Here is a 13,152-nt window from a genome sequence, read left to right as displayed (position 1 = left end):
TTCCAAAAATGGATCGAAGTATGTTCCTAGCCCTTTTCTCTCTAATGTAATTGCAAAAGTGATCTCTGGATTCTCCAGGTCAATGGGGCCCACAACTTTGTTCAAGTAGCCTCTCAATAACTTGTTCTACTTTTAGAATGTAATTATCTCTAATTCATCCTAATCCATATTCCTAAACACCTCTTTCACGCATGTAGTGATCATCACTTTGGTTGTATGCATCATGGGCCTTCCCAACATGACCTCCTTGATTTTGTAACCTTTAGGAGTTTTTTCTTTAGTGTTGGTGTGAGGAGGAGGAATGGCAATATGTGAAAGAAAGTCCTGATCTTGGCTCTTCATTATGAAAGACAATGATTGTGCATCACCCTTAGGTGGCTCAAGCCTCTTTACTTCTTTTATTAGTTCCTTCAATCCTTTCTTCACTATCAAGTCTAGCTATCTCTTCTGACAAAACATAACCTCCCTCTTTAGCCATGCTGGTGTAGTGCCCATGGGTGACATACTTGGCTGAAGAGGTTGGTTCTCAAGCAAGCTCCTTTCACTTATCACTCTTCTCTTGATGAGTGTAGATACCATTTCAAACCTTTCCCTTGGTTTATTACAGATTGTGAGGAATAAGTTCCACTCTATGTGTCTAAATTCTATATCTTTGATCTATGTGTGTCCATCTTGGAACCTTGATTTCTTTGGTGCTCCTTGATACTCGAATGTGACAAGTTTTGGAGCCATTTTCTCTACCATGGAAGAGGATAAGGATTCCATCTAATTTGCACAAAAGAAGAAATTATTAGTCTAAAGGTAAAAAATAGATCTAAAACAAACTCCAAGTGACTCCCAAACAAGTTAAGATCAATCAAAATAGATGAAAAAGCAATCTCCCCCCTACCCCAAAATGCTCTATTATGTACTTTAGCACACCTAGCACACCCTTACAAGTGCTATGGTGCACTGGATTAGCCTTGAAATGAGCTTTTAGCGCAGTTGTAGACATGCGCAAGTACATAGTGCAAATGGGGGGTAAAGGAATACTTAGATTTTTTTATCTTTAAATGTGTTAAGGTACATACATGCGCACCTTTAGAGTGCCTTAGGTTTTCTTAGCTTGGGTATTAGTTATTTTAGGTTTTTGTAAAGGTGTGCATGTGTGCACCTCATGGGAAGTGCCTGACCTTATTATTATTTGTTGTACAGAGAAGCGATGAGGCAGAGCTGTGAACAGGGAAAAGGTGTGGAGGTGCTCTCTTGGGAGGTTGCAAAAATGCAAAAGAGACACAGTAAGGGTTTCAGGGTCTTAAATGGACCTTGAACCCAGTGTACACTATCGTCAATGTCCACTTGTGAAGGTGTGCACCTTTCGGGGTTGCCCACATCTATGTGCGCATGTGCACATCCCCAGAGTGGGATGTAGTGTGCATATGTACACTTAGCACACATGCACATGTGCACACTTAAAGCACATTTAGAGTTAAAAAAACTCATTTTATCTAGCTATCTATTACCTAGACCACCCCTATCAAATACTGGGGCTTGTTGTAGACCCATGGGAGGGTCCAAAATGACCACTACTCTGGAGTAGGAGCCTATTAGAGAAATTCTAACAAGGGGGGTCCCCCATTTCTAGGAGAAATGAGGTGTGTGTTGTGAAATCGCAACAATGCTCCTAGATGAAATATTACATAACATAATAGAATAACACAATATAATCAATACTATGCAGTGTGTGCAACACACATAATGTATCTTCCAATTATACACAACATTAACCACTTAATTGGTTAAATTTTAATTAACTAATTCATTGACCTTTAGTAATATAACTAGGCCTAATCATTTTATTATGTTGCTATCCTTCATCTATGTAATTAATTAGTTTAATATAATTAAATACATTTTCCTTCTTCTAATCTACAATTTTTTTAATTAAATACATTAAAATCTCTTTCTACCCACTTTATTTAAATAATCTTATTATTTGAATATTCCCTGTATAAATCTTAATACTTGGTCTAACTAATTCCTATTGATTAATTATAAAACCTTGCCTAAATCCCTAACCTTCAACTATTACCATCATCTCTAAACTTGCCTATTTCATTAATCATCATTAATTAGGACTAATTTTGTGATTTCTACAAATTATATCTCCATAGTGTTTCTCACACATGCATGAGGAACCCTTTAGAAGGTGGCAAACTACCTTCCTTAAATAACCATCTACATTCATATATGAATGTGACCTCTTTCTTAAATGGGATTTCTTCATACACATGTGAGATATCCTAGCTCCTTTTCCTCTTCCATTTTGTCCACTCACCATAATTACCCATCACTTTCCAAGGTTTCTCACACATGTGAATAACTCATCCTCTTGCATGAACAACCACTTTTCATAGATGACGTCTATAGAGCCCCCACTTGATATCCACCTCATTGATCCTCTTAAATATCAGCCTCCATTTCATTTTAAATCCTAACATTTTATTCTCTCCAAGTTCCTATAAATAGGTTCCTCTCCACGAAAAATGCATCAACGTCTCATCTACATTGTTATCATGTTGAATCTATTGTAGACATTGGAAGATTGTTTGAGTGTTTTAGTGTTGTCTTAAGGTTTATATCATCACATATCTTAGTTTAAAAATCATTCCTAGGTTAGTTTTTTTAATTGCCATCTTCACTACTTTTAGCATCTCCATGCTTTAAATCCTGCATTTCACCATCTAGCTACATGCCTAGAAGCTCATTTCATCCATATTAGATTTATCAATCACTTGGAGACTATCATAGTTGCATTTGGAGAGCATGCCCACTTTTATCCCTCCAAAACTAAATCAATAGAATGTGGGTGCTTCCATTCAAGCTAAGTTGGAGATAAGTGCCAATCAAAGTTGGTTAAATGTTTTTTCTAACTTATTTTACATTGTTTACATTTGAATAACAATCATATTTTCACATAGACACTTACTTAAAACAATGTGTGTTAATCTGAACCCATAATTATTAATCATTTTTAGATATTGAAAGTATTTAAAGTTTTTTGAAGCAACCCCATTATTTAATGTAGACCTAAAATTGTAGCACATGACTTGGCTACAACCATAAACTCTATATAATAATAGAAATAGTATGATTGTCACCATTGATAGAAAGAAAATAAGAGTTGCACAATAATATTTTTGGAGTCTTCATAAACATAAGCATTGTCATAAATTAGTTGTTGTCATATTTTAGTTATGACTTTGAACATATAAATTAGTTTCATACTTATATATATCAAAGTGAATAACTAAAAGAAATGCTTACATATATATAATTGAAAATTAAAGATGATACATATTATTAGTTCTTGCCTTTGGTAGGAAACTAATGCATTCATGTGATTCCATATTAGTTACATAAATATAAAAATTTGAATATATACTAATGTTTGCAAAAGCTATATTAATTTGCATGTTTTTTTGAAATTGGAAAATACATCTTAATAAAAATTGTATTGACCAATGATAAAACAAGGCAATGAAAAAATTCAATTTTCGTCAATAAAATACAAATATTTTCTAACAACTCTATTAATAAATGCATTAATTACAACTTTATCTTTTCCACATTTGTGACAAGTGGATTAACTTTTTTTAAAAACAATCATTTTTATATTCGACCTCACAAATGAATGTTTAATCAATATTAATTATCCCTATCTATTTTCCTTACCAAGTTCAAATATAGAGTTAAATGTTTTATATTTCTTATTTTAAATATATTTATTATTAGTTTTACATTGATGTTAGTTTTTGTAATTTGTAAAATGTTATTTCTTAAAGTTTACACTATATTTTACTAGCTATCTTCAAATATAGAGTTGAATATTTTTTATTTCTTATTTTATATATATTTCGTATTATTTTTACATTGATGTTTATTTTTGACAATTATAAAATAGTCATCATCATACATGTCTGAATAACAAGATATTTGATCACTAAGGGTTTTGTATTTAAATAAAATGGCTGAATTGTTCAAATTTAATTAATTTTCTTTTTGCTTTGTAGAATTGAAAATCCATCAATGTATAGTCATTATCATCTAACAAAAGTTATTTTGTTAATGGTCAACTATCATATCATTATAACATTGACATTTATATGGTGCACACATGTAACATATTCTAGAGTATGAGGATACATTTGAAGGCTATGCAATCTTCACATATCGAATCCAAAGCTTGTCCCAATCTTGTTGCAAGGAAAGCTTATGCCTAAGATGATCTGCGTTCAAATTTTCATGTGACAATTAAAATGGTATGAACATAACTTTAAATAGTATTGTGACAAAACGTTACAATCAATAAAACACATGTACAAGTGAAGCTTACCCAACACAAACTACCCCAATAGAAATTCATAAACAATTGCACAAAGAACTTGAAAGCACATTTGAAATATTTTAGGGCAACTTGATGTAAGATCATTCCAAGATATGGATGATATTGCATCACACACCCTTGGAAAAATATTTTGATACAAGTATCACAATCAAGGATCAAATAGATACCTAACTGGTACATCCAATTTGCCTTCAAAGTCTTATCCACTATTTACAAAATAAGTTGCCTAAAACATAAATAATGTTGTTAATGTGCAATATGAACATAATTGAAAAGAAGATAAAATCCACATTCCTTAGGGTTCTAATTTAAAACTTAAACTCTTATCAAGCCAAAATACTTTGAATGACTAAATATTAAACAAATTATTTTTCTACTTTGTTATTTATATTCTAATAAATTATTATTGTAAATATGAACCAAATTTGTCATTTATGTCAATCAAATGTGAGATGTGGTCCAAACGTATCTATTAACATGAGTATTTGTTACTTCTATAATGCTAGAGTATTAAGATATTGTATAGTATTGTGATTCATATCAAACTTATGAGAAGATTATTGCTAACAATTTGATATGTGGTATCATATGTGTTGAAGGATGCATCTCCTAAGTGACATCGATATTTATGTCCTCCTATAATCAAGCCAAAACATTTTTCAATAGCCAAAATTTTTAGAAACTTAGTCAACCCAACTTATAAAAATTCTTATATTGGTGGTGAAAATAGAGATTCCCTAGTATTGTTATGTAAACAACTAATTAACCACCTTTCACATCCAATTACATTGAAGAGGAATGGAATTGATCAAATTTCAGTCCTCTTTGATTGAGTTGAAAACAAACTATAGAAATTTGTGAATTGAATGCAAGATCTAGGGATAATGATGTAGAGTTGACATTAAATAACATGCAAGGTTTTTTAGATTTGATATGGTGATATAAAGTACAAATATAAAAATAAGAGACATAGAGTAACTTGTGTCTGAAATGGAGACCTAAAAATGGAGGGCACTAGTAGTAGAGGGTATTTTTTTACCTAATCTAGAAGTATATATTTTTTCTTCTTTCAACACTCTTTGACAAAGGAACATACAATTGCTAGTGTCCTCCAACTAGAGTATATCACATCTCTACTTGAGACATATTAAGGCAAAGTATCATTTGGTTATTTTTCTTTGAATCGGTATGATAAACTACATCATCTTAAAGAGAGGTAAAATGTCCACAAATGAGAAAAATGTCCTCACAAAACTAACTAATTTTTTTGTTTATTTGATTATTTTACCATCATTCCTCTATTTATTATATTAAAAATTTAATTTATTTAATCAATTCTTTAATGCCTTCCTTTGTTAATTAAAGTAAATCTTATTTATCTAATTGATTCATTAGCCTTTTCTTTCCCTTAATTAAATAAATATTTACTATTTATCTAATTTTACCATAGCCTAGATTTTGTCTGCTATTAGTTAAATAAATAGTTTATATTTATTTAACTAATGTACTATCATATTTTGTTTTAGCCTTCCAACTTGTTCACATGACCATAATCAAAATTTGTAGTTGTGTGCCAAGTGCATTTTGTATCTTTATCTCCCCTTTTCTTTGTCATCGCCATATGACTAAATTCATTTAACTTAGGCCCCATTTGGTTGTTGGAATATGAGTGGAATAGGAAAACGAAATTAGAATATGTTTTATATTCGTTGTTTGGTAAGCTCAATCGGAATTGGGAATAGGAAGACATATTCCAATTTTACCCCTAAAATGAGCATATGTCTATGCCAAAAAAAATCTGTTATTGGAATAGGCCATTTCCATTCTCATTCCGATTTTCCATTAAAAAATATATATATATATATTTTTTTTTAAATTTATTTTTTTTTAACTTTTTAAAAAATTTAAAAAAATAAAAAAAAATTTAAATTTTTTTTAAAAATTTTTTTTTTCGATTTTTTATTTTTTTATTTTTTTTAAAACTTATTTTTTGAATTTTTTTTGTTACATTTTTTTAAAATTTTTTTTAAAATAACATTTTTAAAAATTATATCTATTTGTTTAAAAAAATGAAAAGGAAAATGAATTAACTAAAAAAATAATAAATTTAAAAAAAAATTAGGAAAAATATTTTTAAAAATACAAAACTTAACCTTATTCCTATTCTATTTTTGTACAACCAAACAACAGATTAACATATTCCCAGTCGAATTCCAAGTGCACCAAACATGATTGGAATTGCCTATTTCTATTCCCATTCCTCATTTCCATTCCCATTCCATTTTTCTATTCTAATTTTCTATTCCTATGCCAGCAACTAAACGGGGCCTTAAAGACGAGTTATCAAAAGTCAACAGGTTTTTGCTAAAAATTGTAATTAATTTACTTTCCCCTTCATGCAATACTACTTCAGTCAACCATTAAAACATGGAGGCAGGAACTTTGGCGCATGCACCCCTTATTTTTATATGAAAACAAATCTTAATTAAAAAATTTAGTATTTCAGCACCTTCAATTTATTTTTAAGAAATTCAAATTGTTTTACAAATGAACCTCTCATCTTTCACCCTTACGTAGAGATATAAATAAACACGTAAAAATTATATTTTTACGTGTGAAAAAATCAAATCAAATCAAATAACTTAAACTAAAACGAATTTTCTTCTTTTTCGTATCCTGTTTTCCGGGTGCAGCTTATCCATAATAGTACGTAAGAGATGGAGAGATCTCCATTCTTTACCTTTCTTTACTGTCAGAGCACACCAGTTTTTCGTTGTTCCATTGTCGACAAGACAATCTTCAAATCGTTGACACCTGTAAAGCGTTTGAAAAAATCTGCTTGTAACGACTGTGGTAATCAACGATTCTCCTTGTCTCAAGTTAAAATTCCACTCACGTACTTCATGGGATTTACTTAGGGTGTGTAATGGAGCAGGTCTATTAATATCAACAACAGTGCATATGATGATTGCACCCACAGAGCCAGCACGATGATATAATGTTTCATGAAGAGAGGTTATATCAGGGCAAAAATGTGCATTAGGAAGCAGAGAAGAGTTTAAATTTTCCATTGCTCCTTTCTCTGATCTTGCAACTACTTGAACGAAGTCTGAAGGTACACTCTGAAATGTAAACGGAAAAACAATTAGTTCATCAGTTATGAATAATGATTCCATATTACAGATACAGCTTGAGCAATATTTAGAGACTATAGATCATGATATGAACACAAAATTGAGGGGTAATCAAAGACTTTCACCTTTCTTATCATCTGAGGAGTGAAACAGGTAAATAGATGGCGTTGATGGCCTTTAAGAGAGTCTGAATAACATTTTATGGAATGTACATTTAAGAAAATATGAGTGGCCATCATGATAAGGACTACAGATAGATAGTATGGATGACAGCTTTTAAGAGGTAAGGCTTCCCAAAAGAAAAGTTCTTTATTCAAGATTTGAATATAGATTAATCAAATATATCTTGATTCTTTAGGGTGTTGAATCCATTTTTCAATTTTTAATGAGTTTTGAAATCAATACCTTTAGCTTGAAAATGCAATTCCGTATTGCTGCATTACTACAATATAAAAGTTGCATCGCTTCCAATCTCCCCATCTCTTCAATACCTGCTACGTTGTCCGGGCATTCACATAAGGAGAGTCTCGCCCCGTCGAAGTTACCTGACACAAAACTCAGATTTTTACATTTGCTGAGCACAACAGACTCCAGTCTCCGACACCCATCAATTCTAACTCTCTGGAGCGACTTCATCCCCTCGAGATGCAAGTCAATTTCAAGCTTCCAACACTGAGTAATACTCAAATGCACAAGATTCTTGAGATGAGATACATATGACAAATTCTTCAGTTCTGTAAAAGCATTCAATTGAAGAGTACTCAGTGTTATTGCCAAAGCTATTTCCTGCAGCTTCGCACACCTGATTATGCTCATCTCTTCCAGACAATTGAGACGTGGAAGACATGGCAAATCCTGAAGCTCTGGACAATCCGATATCGACAATTGTAGCAGAGAAAATTCAAAGCAGTCTACCTTGAAATCCATTGTAATCCTTCGCAATTCTCTGCAATTTTGTATGGTGAGTTTGATGACAGTATTTGGGAGTGTCACGCTGTGCAGCTTCTCACAGGACTGAACAGTCATCCTCTTCAGGCAGTGTAGTCTTTCAAGGCTTGGCAGCATCTCAATCTCGGAACAGTCGATAATGTAGAGATCTGTGAGCATATTAGGATTGTCCAATCCTCCAAGCATTTGCAATTCTCTACTCCACTGCACTATAAGTTCAAGGAGCATCATTGGGAGTGTTACGTTGGAGATATTCCAACATTCAACAATAGTTAATCTCTTTAGACCGTTCAAGCGGGAAAGATGTAACTCTTGCCGAAGCTGGGGACACTTTTTAATGTCTAGCTCAGCAAGTTTTCGAAGATCAGAGATTCCTGCTATTGATTTTAATTCGCTGCATCCTTCTACAGTAAGGCTCATCAGGCTTGTTGGTAAAGTTACCATGCACAGCTTTTCACATTCAACAATTCCAACAATTTCTAAACTAGTTATGCTTGAGAGATACAGCTCAACCTCCAAACACTCGTGAATTCTGAGTTCTACTAGATTTGTTAGGTGAGAAATCCCTGACACTGTTTTCAGATTAGCAAGTGCTAATTTTTTCAGCAAGCTCAGATTTGCAATGCACAACTCATGAAGCTGATGACAATTACTAATTTTCAATTCTACCAGCCCCGTAAGACCGGATATTGTTGACATACCTCTGAGTTCTCCGCAAGCATTCAACTCAAGACGCTTCAAAAGTGTTGGGAACGTCATGTTGGGCAGGCATCTACACCGGAAAATGCGAATCTCCTTGAGGCATTTTACATGCCCAAAACCTGGCAGTTCTTGAAGCATTGGACAATCCGAGATGGATAATCCGTCTGGATCAAAATCACCCACAAATCTTTTCAAAATAGCACAGTCGGTCAACTTAAGGTGATTGAGCTTATCACATCCATTAATTGTAATAGTCTCTAGACGACTCGCACCAGAAAAGGGTGGTAATTCCCTAAGCTCCGGACAGTCTTGAATGTTCACCATTCGAATCTCTTGAAAATCATAGCTTCCTTGTACTGCTTTCAAGCTATTACATCCATCAAGCTTGAAAGATTTCACCTTGAAAGACACATCAACTGTTATCTTCTCAAGATATTTTAAATTCACCAGACACAACTCAAGCTTAAGTTTCCAACACAAAGAAATCGTTAGCTTTACAAGCTTTGGAAGATGAGAGATACCTGTAACACATTTCAGACTATAACAGCTGCTAATTGCAACAATTTGCAGGCATCTCAGATGTGCAAGACATAACTCAAGAAGCTCCTGACATCTATTAATGTTCAATTCCACAAGCTTCTCAAAACTGGTTATTCCTGGCACACTTTTCAAATTACTATCTGCAATAGTAAACCTTCTTAAGCAGCTCAAACCGCAAAGGCTTGGCTCCTCAAGCTGAGGACATGCACTGATTTCCATGTCTTCCAGCTTTGTAAGATCGGAGGTCACTGACAATGTTTGAAGATCCTCGCAATTGCTAACCTGAAGACAATTCAACGTACTGACTCTTGTAAATTGCACTTCAGTAAGATTTTTCATGAAAGAAATGTTGAAGGATCGAAGGCTTGGACAATATCCTCCATTAATTGCAATCCTTATTACATTTTCTTGTCTTCTAATTACTAGATCTTCAAGAAAGTTCAATGGGGACTTGACAATAGCAGGCTTTCGGCTAGGAATCATCGGGAAGGACCCTGAAACTCTTCTACCCCGCACTAATAACTTCATCTTTGACTTTTGCTGAGCCTCGACTGTTTTATGTTCCACATAAGTTGATATACCTAAGAAATCTGGAAACTGTTCTAAAATGGTTTCATCAATTTTGAGCTCTTTCAATTGAGAGGGAGCCTGAAATTCCAAATAAAAGTATTCTTAACGTCCAATGGTAAGAAACATTCTTACATAGAATAATGCATTTCATCATACCAACAATCAAAATAAAATGTTGAAATTAACAGCATACCTCTGAATCTCGCCACAGTTTTTTGAAATATCCATATCTGACTCTTAAATAATGGACATTTTTTAGTGAAGCCCATAAAGGAATTCTTGGTTGCTGCTGAGGCCGTAGATGATTTATATGAGAGGAATAAAGATTGGCATCCAGATAAAGCAAAGAAGTTGACGTCCCAGATCTATCATTGGAATTACCTAAGAAGAAGGTAATTCTAGAGTTTACGGAATCGTCAAAAATGGAATGGAAGCATCTTCGTTTTGTTTTAGCTAGGATGTTTTTGAATCGCTTTGATTCCTGAAATCACAAAAGGCCATCAAACAGTGTTGTAGCAATTTAATTTTTAGAATTTTGATTCACAGCGAAAATATAAAAGAGAAACAGGCATACCAAGTATTTCAGATCCTGAGGACACCACAGGCGAGGAGGATGAGTGAAATCACTTGCCAATTCTCTTCCCAAGTCACGCAGGTGGTCGTGCATTCTGAGTACGGGTATGGGATCTTCTACTTCTTCAATCAGGCACTTGTCTTGTAATTTTCTCAGTCCAGAGTCAGCGTTCCATCCAGATGCTTTCCATATCCTCATGGCTATACATTTCTGTTTGTCAACAAAGAAACAGGCAATATCTAGGAAAATTTGTTTCTCCTCATTGTCCAGTGCGTCAAAGCTTATTTTAAGCTTCCGTTGTATGTCTCGATGCAACGTGGTGCCAACTTTTTGTAGCTCTGCCCTCCAATAATTCTCCTTTCTGCCATGAACGTGCCTTCCAAGAACTCGAAGAGAAAGCGGTAAGCCTCTACATACGCCCACAAAGGCATCAACAAGATGCTCATATCCGTCAGCAGGATGTGGTTGGGAGAAAGCATGCCAGGAAAAAAGCTCCCTGGCATCATCTACATCCATTCCTTTTAAATGATAACCAGCCTGAATTCCAGCACTAATAAGAACCCCTACATCACGGGTTGTTATAATTACCAGAGTATTACCCGGCTTCTTCACCATGTCCCTGATAAATAGAGCATCTAATTGTTCCAGGTGATCAATATCATCTAGAACAATTAGGAAGCTCAAAGAACCGCTTCTTGCTATGCGATTAGATATATAGTTTGATCCTTCTTCCACACTTTGAAAACTGACTTCCTTTTCACCGAAGAGATCTCTGAGTAGTTTCATTTGCAAAGAAGGTAACTCACATCTAGCTGAGGCTTCCCGTACATCAAATAGAAAACAGGCTCGAGCATAATCTTGACGTTTTAGGTTGAACAATTCTTTGGAAAGAGTTGTTTTGCCTATCCCCCCCATTCCGAAAATGCCAATGATCCGAGCCTTCCCCTTCTCCCCTTCAGTCATTCCACATTGATTTTCAAAATCTCGTACACGCTCACGAAGACATCGTCTTTCAAATTCTATTACAAGCTTGTCAAGGGCTACTGGATATTCACAAACATGCAAGGATATTTTCCTCTGTACTTCCTTCTCCACTTCTGATACAATGCTTTGGATGTCACTGATAGTTAACAATATAAAACGGAGAATTTTATAAGGAATAATGTTTACTTACTAAATGCAACCATTATTATTTACAAAGAGGCATGAAATAAAGTAGAATAAAAAGAAAGATATCTTACTTTATATTTTTAATTTCACAACCAGTAGTAAATGAAATAGATTGGAGGGCTTCCTTCCACTCCCTATGCTTCTCCTGGTACCTGGATTTCTTTTCATATTCAATGAATGCACCAGCGTAAGCTCCCTTATCTATATGCCGCAGTTCCCAGGGTTGGACCCCATAAAAAACAGGAATAATCTTAGCTTGGCTTTGTTGCATTAGAACCAACTCCGCCAAACACCAGGGGGATTTTGCATAGCTTTTCGAGAAGATAGCAATGTGAACTGCGGCTGAGTGGATGGCAGTCTCAATGCTAGAAGGAAAGGACTCACCAAGCTCCATCTCTTCCTTGTCAAGAAACGCACGTATTCCTAACTGCTGAAGAGAATCATAAAGCTGCCGAGCCAGAGTGTCTTTGACATCAGGGCCTCTGTGATTGATGAACACATCATATATCTTTGTTGATTCAGAAACCTTAGTCCTTGTGCCCAGAGGTTCAATGTCCGAGAAAGCGTGAGGGCGCGAAGATGAAGAGGATGCCATAGATTTCAGTTCGAAGGTTTATAACGAGTTCTTCCAAAATATGAATTGAAGGAAGAAAACAACAAATTTTAATTTAGCTTAGATTTTCAAATAACTTATTATACTTCGAACATGAAAGTAACTTATAGCTTCTTTAATAAAGACATTAGATTAGGAAACTATGGGGAAATTGAAATTGCCTTACCTAGAACAAATAAATTAGATATGTTGCAGGTGCTGTAAGTCGTTCCTCGATCTCACCCTGTAGCAGATGCAGAATTTGCATTTGATCGAGAAATGATCGAACGATGTCCATTCAATGTCTTTTTCCTTGTCTGCCACTTGTAGAAAGTCTAGAACAACGTATTCAGCAATATGGAATATTTTATCTGGGTTCTTGTGTGGGTGTATTCATGTCAATAATGTCTCGTTTTAAACATCTCTTTCAGTAATTGAATTTCTATTACAAAGTGTAGTGTACGCCTACTATATAATGCATTATTTTGAAGACAAAATTCATTGAAATAAGATGGTACAAGTGTGAGCACAGCAG

The 13,152-nt window shown here is 34.2% G+C and overlaps 1 protein-coding gene across 1 annotated transcript; it reads right to left on the bottom strand.

Annotated features, from left to right (window-relative positions):
• Nucleotides 1-6,959: 6,959 nt before the first annotated feature.
• On the bottom strand, nt 6,960-12,620 carry LOC149546336 (disease resistance protein RPP5-like). The gene is made up of 5 exons (XM_089793959.1): nt 12,097-12,620; nt 10,856-11,975; nt 10,475-10,762; nt 7,927-10,359; nt 6,960-7,509 (listed from the first exon to the last, which is right to left on the bottom strand). Exons 1-5 carry the CDS (start codon nt 12,618-12,620, stop codon nt 7,030-7,032), a joined length of 4,845 nt encoding a protein of 1,614 aa, XP_089650085.1. The 3' UTR covers nt 6,960-7,029.
• Between the last annotated feature and the right edge of the window lie 532 nt (nt 12,621-13,152).

Source organism: Cupressus sempervirens, chromosome 7 (genome assembly GCF_028749045.1).
Source record: "Cupressus sempervirens isolate cs-2001-9-10 chromosome 7, ASM2874904v1, whole genome shotgun sequence".
In the NCBI taxonomy this organism is placed as follows: Eukaryota; Viridiplantae; Streptophyta; class Pinopsida; order Cupressales; family Cupressaceae; genus Cupressus; species Cupressus sempervirens.
The sequence above is the reverse complement of the archived record's forward strand: the minus strand, read 5'-3'. Positions and strand labels throughout refer to the sequence as shown.